The sequence below is a fragment of the Clarias gariepinus genome, chromosome 1 (genome assembly GCF_024256425.1).
Source record: "Clarias gariepinus isolate MV-2021 ecotype Netherlands chromosome 1, CGAR_prim_01v2, whole genome shotgun sequence".
NCBI classification, from domain to species: domain Eukaryota; kingdom Metazoa; phylum Chordata; class Actinopteri; order Siluriformes; family Clariidae; genus Clarias; species Clarias gariepinus.
In genome coordinates, this window is record NC_071100.1 from 46,187,770 (window position 1) to 46,208,903 (window position 21,134).

Below are 21,134 nucleotides of genomic sequence, written 5' to 3' on the forward strand. Positions count from 1 at the left end.
TTGTCAAGAACTCGCTCTTTCAATGATATCCTTACATTTCATACATTGGAGGACCCAAAGCCAGTCTCCAATTTTCTGTATGTCTGTATGTCTGTCCAGCCAGATTGTGTCACAGCATCACGCAAAACTGACTGGACAGAGTTTAATGAAATGTTTCCAGTACGTCGGGATTTGCCTGAAATTAAACCTGCGCCATAAGTTAAATTTGGGGTCAGGGGTAGCTCAGTGGTTAAGGCATTGGACTACGGTTCGGAAGATCCCAGGTTCGAACCCCACAACCACCAAGTTGCCACTGTTGGGCCCTTGAGCAAGGCCCTTAACCCTCAACTGCTCAGATGTGTGAGATAAAAATGTAAGTCGCTCTGGATAAGAGCGTCTGCTAAATCTGTAAATTTAAATCAAAATGTTAAGTAAAAGGGAAGTTATGAGCAGTTTTGTGACAGATTATAAACGTCAAGTTTTGACAGTGTACTGTGCATGTGTCAAACTGTGGGCGCGTCTTAAATCACGTGTATTTGGCCGACGGCGAAAAAAGTCCAACTTAACATAAACATAAAGGTGTAAGAATCTCAGCTTTACAAATTTTTTTTGTATTAATAAGTTTTTTTTGTATCAATACAGAAAGACAGACAGACATGTAAATGTATTTCAACCAGAAAAAATAATATCACTGATTACATTAAAGCTGATCAGCTTTTTTTTTGCTTTAACCTTTTAACTATTTATACAAACTCTTTTCCCGTCAACGACGCACACTTACTCTAGTTCATTAATAAATGAGAAATAATTCAATACTTATTTATTGAATACGAGTCAGCCTAGCTGATTAAACAGATTTTTATGATGTGTTAAACCCGTAAACCTGTATGCTAAGTTTGACTAGCAGTGGACAATGTGCAATTGAGTTAACAATATGGTGCCTTCACACTGTTTTTTTACTTCTTTGTATTTCTTTGTCAGTGATGGATGCAAACCTAGTGCTGAACCTGTATGCGAAGTGTGTTTTCAAGCAGTATGCTACTTCTACATTAGTTAGTTTTTGAAGCAGTGTGCTAGCTGCGTGTTGCACTTTTCATTAAGTTTTTCTCAAGCAGTATGCTAGCTCTGTGTTGAACTTGAGTGCTAAATTAATTTTAATGCAGTATGCTAAGTTTGTGTTGAAGCAGTATGCTAGCTCTGTGTTGAACTTGAGTGCTAAATTAATTTTAATGCAGTATGCTAAGTTTGTTTTGAAGCAGTATGCTAGCTCTCTGTTTAACTTGAGTGCTAAATTAGTTCTAAAGCAGTATGCTAGCGGTGTGGACCTTTGTGCTAAATTAGTTTTGAAGCAGTATGCTAGCTCTGCGTTGAACTTTTACATTTAGTTTGGTTTTTGAGGCCGTATGCTAGCTCTGTGTTGAACCTGTATGCAAACCATGTGGGAAATTCTCCTTATACCACAGGTATATGCCTCAGTAACCAAGAAGAAATGTTATCTGGGAGCAACGCTGCTGCAAATCGGCCAGCGCGGCTTTCAGCTTCTCACTTTTTTTTTTTTCTAGAACATTCCCGCAAATGCCCGAGCACTTGTGGGCTTTGTAATGGAGAGCAAAGCACACCGAGTTTATGGACACAGAGACCCACAGACCTTTACTAAAAGCATAAGTAAATGCATTAGCGCGGGTATTAATTAAGGTGTTATCCGGTGGAATCCGGTTTTAGAGGCTTGTCGACCGAGGTTCTGTTTTATTCCTTGTAGTTTCGTGTGAAATGGGTGTTAATGAAGCCATGATGGGACGGCGGTTTTACTTGAAATTAGAGTTAGACTCTGTATGCAGAAAGGAGCAGTAGTGTTATACGGTGCAGTGTGTGTGTGTGTTAGGAGAGACTCCACAGGGCAATAAGCAACCTGCCCCTGGCGAGTACCTACCTGTGTATGTGTGTGTGTGTGTGTGTTGATGACAGTGGAGACTGATTCTATCAGTAATGATGTCATCCTCCAGGATGTAATTTACAGTAATCTGGTGTGTGATTCTTATTTTTCTTGGCTGAGAGAGCACGAGGACATCAAGCCATCACACCACCACCACCACCTCCTCTCTTTCTTTCTTTTTGCCTTTTTTGTTGCACTCATGAACGGTTCGTGTAGATTTCACTCTTCTTAAAATTAACATGTTTCCCCCTCCTCCCCTTTTCCGAGATCTGATTGACACATGAGGGTTGAAGTTGCAACAATAATAGTAACACGACTATTCATCTTTATTTATTTATATTTTAAATACTAATAATTATCAATTACAAGTCTCAGATATTGGTTCTTTTATTTAGTTTCCAATCCTATACAGTAAATCACATATCTGTTCATTTTGTTACCAAAAATTCAAACTAAATTCTTTCTGCTTACTAAGTAATTTACTCCACCACTAAACCCAAATCTTTCAATTAAATACAGTCAAATACGCAGCTAAAAAAAAATTAAGGGAACACTTGGTCCCGGTTTGACTTGAACGCCCCTCAACTCGGGCCCACGCATTCCCTTTATTTTTGGGTGGCATATTATGTACGTACACACTACTATACTATTTAGTAATAACTGTGTTTAAGTGTTAAACAGTGTTGTGCATAATTATTTAGACACCAAAGTTTTTTTATTTTATTTTAGTTGCCTTGTTGTGTATTCATGGCCAAGTGTGTGTTTTCCCATCCTTGCGCCACTTTGTCATGTTTGCATTTGTACTTTGACGTCGTAATCTCTTGATCTGGATTTAAAAATCAACAATTAAAGAGCAAAGGGTAATTAGGCTGATAAAAAAATCAAATCGTTCCCATTGGGTAGATGTGGCCGAGTCTGAGTCTGTCTTTTTAGGAAAGTTATCCCAATCAGGAACAGCCTCAAGGATGGAGGTTTATCAATGTCAAAGTCAACAATCAAGCGAAGACTTCAGTAGAGGAAATACTGAGGGTTTACTACAAGGACAGGAAGAACAAAGGCGAAAAAAAAAAAGAAACAAAGCGGGAATAATGGGAAGAGAAGAGTATGGCGAAGAAAAGGAACCGATCAACGAGCAAGAACGAGCAAGTTAACATTTGCACTATGCCTATGCACCGAGTATGAGATCGGTGTACGCTGCCCACTAACAGAGATTTCAAAGGAGACTGATGACGTTGCATCCAAACAGCGATCTATTCTAGTGTTATGGTACGAATGACTTGTAGATCTGATAAAATCCGCGCATGAGTGGACCGTACCATTCTCGAAACCACCTCTTCCAGCCGGCACAGGCACAGTTCCCGAGTGCGGAACGATTGTGTTCTCACTGATCAAAATGAATCAGACTTTGGAGTCAAGGGTTCACACTAATGTGAAACCGCCCTTCATTTACAACCTTATTAAAGTAAGTTTTAACTCCTTGTGTAATGACAAAAATGTCGATGATGTAAGAAATAAAATACACTGTTGGAACAGGAGACTAAATAAATGTCAAGTGGTTAGTAGGTACTTCGAGGACTGAACGTCACAGGTGAGAATAAAACAAAACAACTAAACCAGTCTAACTAATTACCTTTCTGAGAGTCAGACAGCTTGCTTTCTATTTAGCTAAGAGTTAAAGCTTGCTAATTAGGGCTTTAGCATTCCCCGAGGCAGATTGAAATTAGAGAACACATTTACTCATTAATTGTGGCAGATTATTGATGTTAGTGCAACTCTGACTGTGTGAAATGTGCTGTTGTTTTCTTTTTTCTTTTCCAAAGAACAGGTCATGTCTGTTTACTTAGCAGCATTAATTCTGACGTGCTGATAATGCCACCTCTTGCCACCTAAAGTTGTTTGTTCTGGGGACAAAAGGGTGGTAATTTGACAGCAAAAGATTGACTGATCGGATAATGAGGCGCGGCGTCTCTACCGCTTTCTTCCCACCATGACTAATTAATTCAGGTGTAAAGACTTTCTGATCGTAAAGCAAGCAAATGTACAAGGAAAAAAAAAAAGGAGAAGAAGACACGTTTATTAAATACGCGTAACATAATCAGGCCGAATGAAGCTGGGGATTAAATCCGGGATCGACTCGTACAACAAACAGCGGAGCGCTGTCAGTGGATCGTATTGATCCCAGCACGCCGCACAGCATCGTATCTAAAAGCTATCGATAAAAAAAAAAAAGGACAGAATTCAGAGAGCGGTATGAATTTTTAATATGGCGGGCCTCCCGAAGCCATCGGAGATGCAGCTTTTTCCATGATTCACTACCTGTATAAGTGCTTATTCAGTCCCGAAGAGGGGGCGCAGATGTCTTTTTCAGAAAACGCTAATCGGCAGAAAGGAGCGAAACACGCACAATTCATTCCCTGATGTTTTCTGATGGGTTTGCGCTTTACAGCAGAGAAAATGAATATATAAATAAATAAATAAATAATTAGAGCCTCCTAGCTACAAAAAAAAAAAAAAAACAAGGGTTGCATTGCGTTTACTTTGCTTCAGCACTTAGAGGACAGGAAGGATTTGTTTTAGCTTTGTAGAAGATGTTCAGAGCTTGTTTCCTGAGGCCGTCCAGCAAAGACACATACACACACACACACACACACACACACACACACTTTTACATGGTGTACTGCCAAAACTCCGGTCCTCTCATGGGCCTGATTGAAAATTTCCTCCACAGCACTTTTCTCTGGCCGTCTGAGGATACGCAGACCCAAATTTCCCAGTCCACCTTTGCCTTTTTTTTTTATGTAGAATTAAAAATATATCTTTATTTAAAGTGTATGTAAAATGTACTTTTTCAGACATTCACACAAGACTCAAGTTCATAAACGTGCTTGAACACACTAATTAAATTTCGCAGAGGGGGCAATTTGTACTGTATATCCCCGTCCTCAGCTCGACTACCCATTATATGTGTTTTAACTGGGTAGAAAAATGCACTTCTACAAAGGGTGCATGAAAGGGCAGAAATTATTTTGCATTTAAAGCTATTAACACTAAAATAGTGTGTTTAAAAGAGGGATGCCAGAACATTTTGGACACCTTTACCGCTTATGTTAACTTGTTTAAAAGGAGTATCTTACGATGGCACAGCTGTAGATTTAAGGGAATGTTTTTGATCTGGTGATTTTATTTTTTTATTTTTGCAGTAAAAGTCATTTTTAGCCATTTTAAATGTTTTGCAATTGAAGTCGCGGGAGATTCTTGAGAACAGAGTCTTGAGGATAGTCACTGATAGATGTGTGTGTGTGTGTGTGTTTGTGTATGGACAGACTGTGGATCAGTGCCAGGCAGGAAGAGCCAGGAAATCCCCAATCAGGGGCCAAACTTGGCTAGAAACAAGGGCAGATTGCCCACTTGTCCGACGATCCAGCAGGAACAATGTCACCACTCTAAATTCGTCATTACGTGCTCTGATAATCTGCTAAATTCAGAAGGCTTGTATACGATCAATAAGTTTCCATGGTAACAGCTCGCAGTAATGTTAAAAACTTGCCAGGTTTAATTTAATAAGGCATGATTGATTTTATGTTGTAGCGAAGCTTGAACGTCATAATGCCATGTTAATTGCACGGCTGAGTGTGATGATTGCGTGAAGCGTTTTGAGGTTTTATATCTGAATCAGGAGTATTTTAGCAGAAACTGGCGAGAAACAATACCAGCGTGATACATCTGCCTTCCATTAGCAAGTTGTGACATTCATTTACCGTAACCTGACTTAGCGTTATGACGTTCTTCATCCGGTCGGTACTCCACGAGAAGCCCGACTCCGGTTAATTAACTGTTCTCGCTCTCTCTTTTTTTATTGCATCGGTTCCCACACAATCCCAGTCCTTATTAGTTAATTAATTTCCTCTTGAGCGAACCCATGCGGTCGACTCGTAATTGAATTTTTAGATGACATTTTCATCGCGCTCGTTGTTTGCCGTAATGGTATGAGAACATTACATGTGTGGGTGTGGGGACGAAAAAAAACACTAAGGAGGAGAAGAAGAAGAAGAGTGGCGTGTACACGTGTGTGCGTGTGTGTGCGTGAATTTACGAGTGCAAGGCTTGATTAAATCCGTGACCTTCAGCGCCCGCACGCGCAATCAAGACGAGGGCAAATTCATCATCCCATTCATCCATCAGTTGAATTGCGTTTTGCGACTTGACCTCGCCAAGATAGTCTAATTTGCTCTCCTGGGTTGTTCATGCCTTAACTGCATCATGAATTTACGACACTACCCCCTGACACGCTACCCGTATTCTACTCACACATGCACCTTCTCTGTTCCTGAACCAAGCAGCAAAGCAGTTAAATGAATTTACCCTCGCGTTTCATTAGCATTTAAACCCTACACACACACACACACTCCGACATCGGAATTTGGATACATCAGAATATGTTGTTTTTTAAACTGTACAATCTAGTTCCCCGACTTGCACCATTTTCTGGGTCCCCTTATTTCCTTTCCCCTTCCAACAAGTTCCCATTTGTCAGTGGAGTGCGAAGAAAAAGTGTAGTTGAACAAGGCTCCTTAGAGAATTGGAAAAATTGGGCCATCCAGTAAAGCTCAGGGGCAAAGCAGTAAGAAAACAAGAGAGAGAACATGAGGAACAGTGAAGTTTCTGAAACTGCTGTCTCTTCCTGAAAGCAAGCTGTGTATAAATCCGATTTCTTAAAAAAAGAAATTCAGTTCAAGAACTCATTGATGTCTTGGTGCATGAAAACCTTAAACAAGGTGGTCCTGATATGGTTCCAATCCCCAATCAAATCCAATCTAGCCATGAAAGCCTTGATTGCATTACTAACCTTCAGACTATTGTCTGTTTCTTTGTTCTTCATTGCAGCTTGCAGACCAGGTACATACAAGGCCTCGGCCAAAGATGCCTACTGCACCAAGTGTCCTCCACACAGCTACTCGCAGCAGGAGAAGTCGTCCGAGTGCACGTGTGAGAAGGGCTACTACCGCGCTGACATGGACCCTCGATCCATGGCCTGTACAAGTAAGTTGATGTATCAAGTTACACCTCGGGAACTTAAGAAAAATTTATGTGTTGTGGGGGAATAAGCACTTAAATGTTTACACCTAGCTCACTGACATCCAGCAGTATCTCAGTTTAAGTGCACACACAGGTAGACATACATAGTGTGCACTTGGACAACAGGTACACATGATTTGAAATAAAAGAATGGTTGGAAGTGTTTTTTATTAAGGGTGAAAGCAAGATAACGTATTAGGACTACATTCATAGATGACCATAATCCCAGTGGTTTTGATGGGTAGATAGGAAAAAAAGGGAGGTACAGTAGATTGGATGATATATGGGTAAATAGAAAAATGGAGTGGGAGCTTATTAAATGAACTATAGGGTAGATGACAGGGCAACAGTTGCAAACTAAAGTGGAGGATTATTAACCTTATTGATAGTTTAATAAGTCCTTTCCAGTCTTGGCCTGGTAGGCTTTTGGCGAGGAGTCCACTCTCTCAATCCAAATATAGCAGATGGATGGATGGATGAACAGATGCAAGCAAGCTACTAGATTCATACATGGATGGATGGGTAAATGGATGGATGGTTGGTTGGATGGATGGATGGATGGATGGATGGATGGATGGATGGATGGATGGTCTAAAGGATTAGTGGGGTTATAAATGCACAGATGGACGAGTGGACATATCGTAGTTGATGGAATAAATTGATGGATGGATGACTGGGTGGATACATGTCAGCTTGCAGCTGGCTAGCCATATATATGGATAGGTGAATGGGTGGATGTATGGACATACTGCGGTTGAAATTATGAATGGATAAATAAAAGTTTAAATTAAAGTTATAAAAATAATAGCTAGAGTGTATGAACTAGTGGGGAGATGTATATATTTATGGATGGATGGATGAACTTGAAGATAGTTGATGGATGGATAAAAGAGGATGCAAGATGATCTAATTGATCAGTGGATGGATAGATTGTTGGATGTGTTGATTAATGACAGTCTAAAAGATAGATGGATGAATGGATGGATGGATGTCAAGTGTCAATGGATAGATGCATGAATGGACATGTAGCTGACTGGATGGATGGATGGATGGATGGATAGATTGAACGGCAGATAGCTGAGGAGTAAATGGATTCATGATGATCTAAAGGATGGATGGATGGATGGATGGATGGATGAACATTGTAGCTAACTGCATGAACTAGTGGATTAATGATGGATGGACTTTAAGATAGCTGATCGATGGAAGCATGAATGGATGCATGCAAATCTAAAGGATGGATGGATGCATAAATTAAAACATTGTAGTTGACTAGATGAACTAGTGGATTGATGATGGAATGGTTGGATGCATGCAAATCCAAAGATGGATGGATTGATGGATGGATGCATAGATGTATGCATGGACATGGTAGCTAACTGAATGAACTAGTGTATGGATAGATAAAAGGGTGGATGGATAAATGGATGGATGATCCCCAAAGGATGGATGGATATGATGGATAAAGAGTCTATGTGGGTAGTATGATTGGATTGATGCTTGAACAGACATAAAAAAGCTTTATGGGTGTTGCATGGGTGGGAGATGGGATGCACTTTAAAATGGATGAATAGATAAAAAGGTGGGATTAAAATGAAATGTGTGGATAAACAGATGTGGGGAAGACGGAGAAGATTTAAGATTTGTCTCAGGCATTGAGAGGTTATTACTAAGTGACTATTACATCACTGCCTCGTAATGCTTATTCAGGGTGGTTACAGGGGTCATGAGATTACTCTATTGACTGGTAGACGGAAAGGGGCATTTGGCGGGGGGGGGGGGGGGTGGATTGACCCATTAAATAAGCAGGTGGACTAATAAACATATTTAATATTCACTTTATTTATAAAAGAAATTATGACAGAAGTGGAACTCGATTAATGCACTGCACTGATAATATAAGTCATGTGTACTGAAGTGTGTGTGCATGTTCGAAATGGCGTTCAGCTATAACTGACCGCACACACACACACACACACACACAGAGGTTATCACTTGCCCACGATCTCTAATGCAATAATCAAGTGAATCCAGCAGTGGGAGAGAAATGTGTGTTTGTGTGTTTGCTAAGACATGGAAGTCATGTGCCAGGAAGCAACAATAATGTGCTAATCGAATCACTCTCATTTGTGACATGTGCTAGACAAAAGGACGCTGATATACACAGCATGCCTGCTGCTGAGCTGAGCAGACACACACACACACACACACACACACACAAAGCATTCATATGCAGGCAAGAGTCAAACTGAGAGTCAGAGGGGAAAAGGAATGAATCAGTAGGTGACATTCAAACTAACACACACACACACACACAAAGAGTGAATGAAATAAAGAGTCGGCGAAGGGCTCATTAATCAGGAAAGAATCAAACAGAGAATGAAATAAAGACACAAACGCACAGACATACTCAGGAATCAAATAATGAGTCAGAGGAGAATCAATGAATTTAAAAAAGAGGATCGAATACATACAAATGAAGCAGCACCCAAATAAAACAGGCTCACAGACACGCATACTGACACAAACGTACTTGGGAATCAAATAATGAGTCAAGTGGGAGTGGATGAATCATAAGGAGAGAATCAAAAACAAATTCATGTTCAAGAATCACATAAATCATCATGTGCACACACACAAACACTTACGAATCAAATAATTCGCTCAGAGCAGAGGGAATGAATCTTAAGGAATGAATTGCAAACACACACACACACACACGTATGCACGATAAGGGGTGTGGCGGTGCAAGTGGTGTGCATGATTGGTAGGTCTTCAGGGAGCGCTGTTCATTTATCTTAGCCTGTGGATCTGATGAAATGCCATCACCATGGCCAGTTAAACCCTCCCTCCTTCATCAGTTCTCTCTTCCTCTCCTCAATCATTCCCTTTTCTCCTTTTAATCTGAACGGTGGAAAGGACGGAATTCTATCCACATGAACAATAGTGAGCCGTTTTTCATTTTTCATTAAGCTATTTTCATTTCATTTTTATTTCTTTTTTTTTTCTTTTTGTATTTATTCTGGAAAGCCTTCATACTCTGTCTCTTCCTCAGGGCCTCCATCGGCTCCAGAAAATGGCCTCTCCACCCTAAATGACACGTCGGTTGCACTGGAGTGGCGTCCTCCCCGAGACGGCGGCGGCCGCAGTGACCTCGCCTACAACGTGCACTGCAGGAAGTGCGCCTCGGACGGCAGGAAGTGCGGCCCATGTGGAGGCGGAGTGCACTTCACGCCACGGCAGTTCGGCCTCGATGTGACGAAGGTGCTCGTGTCCGGTTTGCTTCCCAACACCGACTATGCGTTCAGCATCGAGGCGATTAACGGCGTCTCTGACCTGAGTCCGAGTCCAAAACAGCAGCTCACGGTCAATATCACCACGGGCCAGACAGGTACGACTTATAATAAAGAAAAATTCAAAACCTGAGACAAAGCTATGTGTCTAACCTATGAGTACACCATCATATAGTGTTTGATGACTGATTTTCATCATTTCGCAACACACTCTAATATCCACTCTATTTAAAATACCTGAATAATACTTCATCTTATTTCTTACTAGTCTGCTTAGTTGTGTTTATATTCCATAGTTCTCCATTCTGACATCCAAGATCAAGTTTGTATTCACCAGCAGGACATTGAAAGGTCTTTCTGTATGTGTGTGGAACATTGTCCACCTCTCACTTTCCACTCACTCATGCTCAAGGGCCTTCTATTGTGTCTTTATAGTCGTACTTAGAGCCTCTTTAAAGCCTTGAATCACAGGCTTGTGGCTGAACGACGACTTCTGGCACAAAGATCAACAGCTCTCTTATTCTTTGTCTTTTTTTTTGGATTCTCGATAAGAACAGCTACTTGCAGATTCTGCTACATTGTTAAGTACTACCGCTATAAAATAGCAAGTGTGATCTGTTCAAAAGTCTTGCGAAAAATCTGAGCGAAAGTCTTGACCCACCCCTCATTTTTTCACATTTTTAATGTAGTCTTGAAGAATAGTTCTCCATGTTTTCTAAAGGAAATTTTGTCTAATTTCCTGCCCAGTCCCTATACCTGAGCAAGTTCAGATGTATTTTTTTTTTTTTATTTTTTTTAAACCGTTGTAACCCATGAATCATTCAAGCTTAAAAAACATCTACTATACCTTAAGGCATGAACCAGTGAGGAACAAGTGCAGATGATGACAGATGATCAGGCCGAGTGGTTGGAACAGACGAGAAGGGAAATGAGGTTGCTGCTGAGGTTGTTACACAAGCAACCAATTTTTAAAGTGTACCTATACAGCTATTTAGCCTGTCTCAGTAAAACATTTGTTAGATTAAATGGATTGTCTGTTGGATAGTCGGTCTTAACTTCGAATGGATGGATCACAAGGATGGATAGAGGCATAAACCCAGTTCATCTTAAAAGGTAAATAGAGAGGTAGATATGCAGATGGGATGGATGTATGGATGGATGGATAGATGGACAGATAGATGGTTTAGATGTATTGTATTTTACAAGATTCTTAGATTGATTGTTGTCTTAAGTATGAATGGATGGATGGATGGATGATATGATGGATGAATTTCAAACATATTAAGCACCTATGACAAATAGGTAAATAGACAGATTGTCTCTAAGATACTGGGTGTTACGGATAGATGTCTGGATAACCCAATTGCAGCTTGAATAGTATATGGTCTGATGGATGAATAGATGGATGTTTTGTCTAAAGGATAAATGATTGGATGAATGGATGAATGGATAAACATGGCCGCTTAATAGATGAGCTGAAAGGTGGATAGTTTTGAAGGATGGATTATCTTAAGAATGGATGGTTGGATGGATTAATGGGTTGGGTGGATGGTCTTATAGGTGGTTAGACCGTTTGTTGAATAGTTCCTTTTAAGTATTAATGATGGATGGATGAATGGATGGATGAAAAGATGGATGGATGCCCACAAGGCTGAACTAAAAGAAGGATGGGTGGTCTGAAGGATAAATTGTTTATGGATAAATGGATGGATGGTCTGATGGGTAAGGATAAGAATAGTCTGGAGCACGGATGGATGGATGGATGGATGGATGGATGGATGGAATAAAAGCTGCTACAGAATGCACGATCTGAAAGATGACATTAAAATTGATATTGGAGTTGAATTGGCAGATGAACGAGTGGTGTAGCAAAAAGATGTTTGAATAGACAGACAGTACAAGGATGACTGGACATATTTCAGCTGAGTGGATGAACTGAAACATTTGTACACCAGCCAAATTTAGAATAAGTCAGTTTTCCACTAGCTGTCTCGCTGACCAAAGCACCTGGATTGGGACACGTCCGAGGAGTCTAACCTGAAAGCCCAGTGTGAGATCAGTGTGCTGTCTTCTGCTCCTGATTGTGATTGAGACGTCATACTTGGAGTAAAGCCCGGTCTTTCCATCGTAATTAGGATCGTTGTTCTTTTGTATCAGTGATGATGAAGATTTAGGTATGTGACGGACACTCTGGGTAGGAATCGTGCACACGATGAGCTCTGCACAAGACCGGAACCAAATCAGGAAGGAAACAAAGGTTGCTGTGTAGATTTTTCATATTTTGAAAAATATTTAAGTACATAGCAGAGATTGTGGAGGATTTTAAGAGGTAAAGAGAGAAAGAGAAAGAGAGAGAGAGTGGTGTTACTGGACTGGAACAGCCAGGTGCCAATGTAGGAGTTTTATTACATGCTGGAGTGTGGCCTCGCCTGAAACACCTTCCTGCGGCTGTATGTGTGTGTCTGAATCTGAGAGAGCTTTTGAAGGAAACGTGTGATGAGAATGATAGCAGGGGATCTGTGATTGAATTTTTTTTTTTTTTAAATGATCATTTAGCACTTCTGACTGCTCTCTCTCTCTCTCTCTCTCTCTCTCACGGCACGTTTTAAATATTACTAGTTATGCGAGAGTTTCAGAATGCATCAACACCTTCACGCTGCGCTGTTTATCCTCCTGTAATTTCTCATTAAGAAATGATGCCAGTCAATTTCAATTACAAAATCAATTTCTCTCTGTCTGTCTTTCTGTCTCGCTCGGTGTCTCTCTCACTCCCTCTGACTGTCTTTCTCTCGCTCTCCCCTTCTCTGCCCTTCAGTGAGTGTTATTTTGAAGGAGAGAAAGAGTAAAGACAGCATCACTCTGGCGTGGCAGGGACCGGACCGACCCTACGGCGTCATCCTCGAATATGAAGTCATCTATTACGAAAAGGTGATCCTCTTTTCTCTTCTCTTCTCTTCTTTTTCCTATAAACCATTCATTTATTTAACTGTCATCCATCCATCATCCATCCGTCCGTCCACCCATCCATGCATAAAGCATCTCTTCTTGCTTGAGCTTTATCTCATCCCATTTTGTTTGAGTCATCCCACTGCCTGTCTCTTTCCTCTTTTAGTCTTTTCCAGTCTCATAAATTCTCCTCTTTCATCACTCTTTCTTTTCACTTCTCTTCTGTAGTACCTTTACTAGTGGCATGTTTTGCCTTTCTTGCTTTTCGCTCCTACCCGTGCCCGTGCTCAAACACTTCTGTCCCCACACTTTGAGGATCACTCTAGAAGTCAAGAATGACAGCAGGGTGTCATGAAGCCAAGAGCTGACGTGAAGACGTTTTCTCTTTAGCAAGCGCCGACATTGACACAAAGCCTCGGGATGACACAACAGACCTCGACTGAACGCATGTCTCAGGCCAGGAAGTTCAGATTTAAACAGACCCTATACCGGTCGAACGAAACCACAAAGCAACGAAAACACAACACAGTTAAAGCTCTTCAGTGTTCACCTTAACCATTGCTACGTACCGACACTGGAGACTCCTTCCTAAAGTCAGGAAGAAGAAATTTCCTAAAGAAAGCTCTAGACAAGTTTAGGTGAGAACGTCCAGCAACTATGACTGACCAATCAGAATTGAGCATTTCAAATTGAGCATATGTCATCCATGAAATTAAATAAATAAATCTACACACAGTGTGTTAAACGGCTAAGCTAGTTTCCTTTAGCGTGCATAATTTACAACCGATTTTGCACGCAAGTGTGAGGAGGAGCAAGACGGGCCCAGGCGCCGGATTAAGCGTGATTATGGGTTATGAGTTGATATTGAATATGCAGATGGGTGTCTGGCACGGAGGAGTCTGTGGCAGATGGTGTGACACACACATACATGCACACACACACACACACATACAATCATTCTGGGTTCATTAGGTGGCAGAATGCCCTGTTGGAGTAAATCGGATCGGCTCCATGTGCAGCTAGACCGAAGCTTGAGTGACAGCCGGTGCCATTTTGATTTCCTGGTGGACATTTGCTTGTAAGCTTAGCACTTAGCTTTGCCCAAACATGTTAGGTACACACACACACACACACACTACATCATCTAGAGTGCCAGATGTTGCCATCTAATATACTTATGACAAAAAAAATAAACAATATAATAAATCATATTGTTAAAAAACACCAAGTACTCAACAGGAACAGGGAATTTTGCTTCTGTAACGCTTTTAGCGCTTCTCTTTTTACCATAACAGCAAATTCCATTTATTAAACAGTATCTAGTCAATAATTTAGAGCTGGAATATTTTTTTCCAGACATTGTTCTTTTATTAAATTCATCACATGATCTACTCTGACACCTCAGCACCTGAGTTCCTACATCCTGTTATAAAATATTTCCCTATTAAAATTCTAATGCTGCTAATAATCAAGCATGCCAGTTTAGCACACAGCGTACAGCATAATAAAAATGCTAATACTGTCCATAATGAGCCAGAATCATTTAGATACATTAGAATTTTTTTTTTTAAGTGAACACAAAAAACTCATCCTAGCTTTTAGTTTTAGTCATTTATGCCTCAGTTTATAAAATTTTTATTTTAATTTTAGTTTGGCTTAACGTGCAGGTGGTATAAAGATTGGTGTATGATGCTAATGTTTTGTGCTAGCATATAATACTAATATCTCAAACATGAAGGAAATATCAACTTTTATGTAATCAGTCATCATAGATTAGCATGCAAAAAATTAGCATTTTCATTCACTTTTTGGACACTTTTTAAGAAAAATAAAATATGTTTTTTTCAATTGGAAGCGTGTGTACCACAAGGAGTGTGATGTTTTGTGGTTATGACGTATCAATTTAGAATTATAAAAAAAAATAAAATTTTAAAGTGAGGAGGAGTTAGCAATATTAACAGAATTGTGCTAACTAGCTCCTGCTTAGCTTTTGTTAGCTCTTTAGCTTTTTTCATGATGAAAAAAATTATAAATGATGATATATTTGTGTGTGCATGTGTGTGTGTTTGTTGTTTTTTCTGTTTAGGTGTGTCTTATTAAGCAGCTGCTATGAGATTTAGCGCTTTGTTTTGTTTTTTTATACCGTTAAGTGACGCGTGACTTATTTTACGCGACTATTTTACGTGACTATTACCTTATGTGGTAATTCATTGTTAGCATAAAAATCCTGAAAGAAATCACCATCGGTCAGTAAACATCAGGAATATCATGCTAACTCATCCTGTCCTAGTGCCTAAATTTGTTCATTAATATTGCTAAATTCACCGAACATATTTCATTTTTCAGACAAAAAAATAGTTGTTAGCCAACAAATAATAACTTTAAATATGCTAAATTATTTTATTTTGTTTACTGGCCAATTTAAGTTAATTTGAATTATTAATTACATACTAATTTTATCAGAAGTGGTTTGGCCAGGAAGCATTATAGCATTTATTGATTGCCATTGGAGACCTAAAATGCCAAAGTTACATTAGTTTTTAAAAATGGATTTACATGTTATAATAATTTATTTGTTGTCATTGTTAGCCCAAATGCTAATGTTACCATATTTACCGGGGAATGTTTGCTAACAAAATTTATCATTAAATAAACACATCATTAAGTTTAGTAATTAAGGTTAAAATAAATTGTTTAAAAAAAAAGATTGCAAAGCTAACTCTATACACTATATAGAACATTTTCCCCATAGCTTTCCCAATTTTAATGTTATTATATTAATCAATAATCATTATCAAAATAAGTTCTTCTATGTTATACCTACCTTCTCTGTTAAATGTCAGTGCTAGCCTACAGTTGCTAAAATTTTACCAAAAGTTAGTACATTAAGTTGTTTGTCAAATTAACATTACATAAAAGTATTTGCACTTATTAATACTCACCTTAGAGTTTATGGAGTTTATCATTGTTAGCCTTAAATGCTAATTTTTATATCTTTACCAAAAGTAGTTTTGAAAAACATTTTAGAAAAACTAGTTTATGCCCACTAGTCCTTGTCCATATTTATTAATTATGATTGTTAGCCTGAATAAATGTTAACCTGATAAATTGTCTAAAGAATGTTTAGTCGGAAAAACTTAGTTGATGATCCTTACTGAGGTGCTAATTCTCATTTGCCCAAAATTCTCATGATAATGTGGTGTGTATTTACTAAAAGAACTTTGGCGGATAAACAAGAAAATATGTTCTTGCTAAGTAATTCTCATTAGCATGTGTCTGTGGCAGTGTTGGGTGTAACAGGTTACAAAGTAACGCGTTAGAGTACTTGAATTACTTTTTTGATGTAACGAGTAATCTAACACGTTAGGGCCGCCATTTAAGTACTCAGTTATTTAGTTACTTTTTCAAAAATTTTATCCGTTATTCAGGCAATTTATGTAATCTGTGAGCCAGACAGCAGTGATTCCCAATCCGTTAGTGTGTGTGTATGCGTGTGTGTGAGACGTCCTACAAGCCCCGCACCCCCCTCTGTTATTCCTTTTGTTATACCCCTATCTCACCTATGCGGTTTGACTATGTGAGGACCGATGCGCGGAAAGATGGAAGTTAGTTAACTAGTAGTTAACAGATTATGGGACAAACTTCACTTAATAAAGGTGGTAAAATAATTATAAAGGTCTTAATAAAGGTTGTGAGAAATCACAATTTTCTGCAATTGAAAAGTTACTTTTATCAGAAAGTAATGGAACTGATTACTTTTGAAGACGGTAATTTTGTAATGTAATTAGTTACGTTAAAAAGTAACGTCCCCCAACACTGATCTGTGGTAATTTTATCCTAAAATGCTACTTATTTACCAAAGAACAGTTTAGCTAGTAAACATAATATTCTTTTTAATCTGTGCTAGCTAAATCTCTCTAGATTGTATCCTTTTGATTATATTTATCATTTTTAACTGCTAATTAATAGCAAGAAAGGTAATGACAGTCAGAGTTTTTCTCGTGACTTGTGTGTACTTTTGACCTTTTAGAACCAGCGGGATCAGAACTACACAGTGCTGAAGACAAAATCTAACATGATGACAGTCGAAGGCTTGAAACCAGGCACCACATATGTATTCAGGGTTCGAGCTCGAACTGATGGAGGCTATGGCAGCTATAGCGGAGAGATCGAGCTGGAGACAAGCCAGGAAGGTAATATTCTTCTTCTGTTTTTGCATTTCCTTTATCCTTTTTCTTTTGTCTCTTTCGTTTTTTCACGTTTTATGGTGGAAAATACCATGACACAGAAATTTCTAACGGCTACCGATGAAATTTTAAATTGGAACGTGTTGTTCATCTGATTTTTTGGTCATCAGCTACACTTCATACAAAGCTTTTTGGATTTAGATTCTGTATAACATTAACCAACATGAATTTGATGGGAACTGTTTCCATTAACTTTCCTTATTACATTGTAAATGTTGATTTTTTTTATTTTTTACTTTTGCACGTATTAAAAACCGTGTTAAAAATATGGCTGAAGATAACATAACAGTTGTTTGAGGGGAAAAAAATGTCTGTGACTATTGACGCTATTGTTCCTCCTTTTTATTAAGCTAACATCAATCAGTCATCATAGATTAGCATGCAAAAAATTAGCATTTTCATTCACTTTTTGGACACTTTTTAAGAATTTGCAAAAAATAAAATATGTTTTTGCAATTGGAAGCGTGTGTACCACAAGGATGTGTGATGTTTTGTGGTTATGACGTATTAATTTAGAATTATAAAATAAAAAAATAAAATAAAAAGTGAGGAGGAGTTAGCAATATTAACAGAATTGTGCTAACTAGATCCTGCTTAGCTTTCGTTAGCTCTTTAGCATTTTTCCTGATAAAAAAAATATGTATAAATGATGATATATTTGTGTGTGCATGTGTGTGTGTTTGTTGTTTTTTCTGTTTAGGTGTGTGTCTGATTGAGCAGCTGCTATGAGATTTAGCGCTTTGTTTTTGTTTTAATACCGTTAAGTGACGCGTGACTTATTTTACGCGACTATTTGCTTTCGTTACCCTGGAGAGGGGGAAACGTGTGCACGTTTTATTGCCTGAAAAGACGAGGAAAGCTCTGTTGCACAAACCTGTACGCTTGCAATAATCGACACACACATCGACAAATCTTTACGGTGTTGTACCTAGCACCTGCAGCGCATGTTTGACTAATTACAGCTCTTGGTCCAAGGTCACTTTTTTAATACTGTGCATCCATCACGTTAATTACTCTTTTAATTAGACATGAGGTGCTTAAGCTCATGCCTCATTGCAGTGTATTAATAAAAGCCATAAATCCGTTTGTTCTTTTGTCTTGGAGGGTGATACGGCATGCGTGGAATGGGTTTTGTTAATGTCTTCGAGCTCTCCTGCAGTGTAAGATCACATTTCAGGCTTGGTCGTAAACCTGAACTCATTCAATCACTAACTGGACAAACTGGATAAAAGTATAAATTGTCAACAACTACAACTACACGTTTTAATATTTCGACAAATATTTCAGCTTCCTGCCTAGTCGTCTTGTGCCGCGCCGTTTCATATCTAGCGCAGAGCTCTCCGTGTGCTGAACATTAGCGAATGTAATTTGAAATCAATTTATGTCGCTTAGGATATTCATTTCATTTTCCCAGAGAGTGGTACTTTCTCATGCGTAACCCGGCCTTGATAAACGATGGATACATTTTTAAGTAATGACTCCCAACAAAAAAAAATTTAACAAAATATCCATGCAGCGGTGGAGAAACATCCAGGACCAGTTCTGTAGCTATGTGCGGTTGTGACATGGCCATTTTATAAAATGTTTTCTCTTTAAAAGATGGAGGGATGATCTATTAATTAATTTATCTTTCCTTTAGATATGCTGGCTATCGGAGATCCGAACCAGTCCACCATCTTGGCGGTGTCGATAGCAGGAGGAGTGGTGCTGCTCGTCTTCCTCGTCACCTGCTTCGTCGTGAGCGGAAGGTAGGATTTTGGGCTGAAGCTTTAACAGCGTTTAAGGGATTTACAAATCATTGTCATTCTGATTCACCAAAATTTCTTATGAAGTTCAAAATGAGTGAAATAATGTATTTAAAGATTCTGTGAAGTGTTGGATATTTTGAGACGTTTTTAATTAGACGTATCAAAATACAAAACATAACAATTTGTGCCATTATAAGAAATGTATACCTTTTTACACTTAGGCTTTAGCAGCTGTAAACAACAGTTCTGTCATCAACAGTCGCTGATTTTTACCAATAAATGAGTAAAACAAGTTTAGCATGATGAAGACTGTCGGGAAACTAACACCTGATGTTTTAATAATTTTATTAATGATTTGTTTTTTTACAAAGTGTTTTATAAAGTTTCTTAATTTCTTAGTTTCTTAATACACCAGAGCCATGGTCAGACTGCCTGCTTCATGTCAAAAATGCTGGCCTCCCAGGAACTCCTTTCACCCTTAAAATTCGAGCAGCATGGATACGTGCCAGGAAGCCAACATTGGTCAATAACTTAATAAAAAAAACAGCTTTTATGGACCAAAGTTATCATTAGTTACTACACTTTACTGCTTTACTGCTACTGGAACATGGGAAGGATGTCGCAAAAATGTCAAACTTGCATAATAGAAACAACTGAAAACAACCATAAAAGCATATAATCATATGTGACCCATATTTTATTTTATTTTTTTACTCATGTTTCTTTAGTTGTTTAAAATAAAATTAAAGTAACTCCATCACATTGCCCGGCTTGTGCTAAGGAACTCAAGGGTTTAATCCCTCAAACATGTAGGAATGGCGATAAATCCCAGCCGAGTTCCTGTAATGTCCAAGTGGCGTTTTTATGTGTTTTTTTTTTTTACCCTAAATTTCATCACAAGTCCCATTTTGACTGGGACGCTCCTCGTGCATGAAACATGGCGCATTCATCTTAGCGAGCTGTTTAATATAGAAAGGATCATGTGCTTGAACAAGTGCATTTAAATAAAGCTCGCAGTCGGAGCTTCTGTTCCATAAACATCATCAACACCTACATACATTTATGTTAATAATAATGATAATCTTATTAAGGTGCAGGAAAGAATTGTCTGCATTTGTTTTGGTCTGGCTGTTTTTGTCTTTTGTACCTTACACACAGCTAAAAGCTGAAAGGACTCGCATGAGTAAGTCGTTTGCTCAGGAATCCGCTCAGACCGAATTAAATAGTGATTCTCTGAATACTCAGCTCTTATTGAAGTCTCTAAAAATGTTAGCATTGATCCGAGGTGATTGCCTATCACACTGAGTGCTCTATTTAGGGATTGACTGAGGCTGGACCTAATCAGACCCAAAATGCGCACACACACACACACACGCACACAAAACCAGAGTTTAACTACCTGGCTTGGGCTTATTAACATATAAATAAAGAGAAACCTTTAAAACTACAAGCTGGGATGGACACGCTTCTAAAAAGCACACACAAATCACTGTTTTCATTCTTATGCTTCCCATCTCTCTCTCAGTAGAGAAGACGGATAAGAGAACACAGGGAGAAATGACATTTATTGGTCAGGTGCCAGGCTGAAACCAGGCGCTCCGCAGCTTTCACACGCGCGCCGACAGGCCACCGTGAATTCCTCACGTTCTTTCTGCTCTTTTTGTTTTCAGCTTCAGGCGACTGAAACCTGGAGAAGTAGACTGGGGGGGTGGGGTTGTCAAAAAGCCCCCAGACAGTGAGGACAACATATGTTTATGTGTGTGTGTGTATGCGTTCTCGGAGAAGATGAAAGAGAACACTTGAGCAACCCGAAAAAGAGACGTGAAGTGCGAGACAGAGCGGAAAGCGAGACAGAGCGAAAAGCTAAAAGAGTGAGTGAGTGAGTGAGTGAGTGAGTGAGTGAGTGAGTGAG

At 39.0% G+C, this 21,134-nt stretch overlaps 1 protein-coding gene across 1 annotated transcript in view; it reads left to right on the forward strand.

Annotated features, from left to right (window-relative positions):
• Positions 1–21,134, forward strand: part of epha4b (eph receptor A4b) — a 104,783-nt gene that overhangs the window by 46,950 nt on the left and 36,699 nt on the right. Inside the window, exons 4-8 of the mRNA XM_053501975.1 lie at positions 6,797–6,952; positions 10,044–10,379; positions 13,097–13,209; positions 17,258–17,420; positions 19,114–19,222. Coding sequence (XP_053357950.1) covers positions 6,797–6,952; positions 10,044–10,379; positions 13,097–13,209; positions 17,258–17,420; positions 19,114–19,222 — 877 coding nt within the window. The remainder of the gene's footprint in view (positions 1–6,796; positions 6,953–10,043; positions 10,380–13,096; positions 13,210–17,257; positions 17,421–19,113; positions 19,223–21,134) is intronic.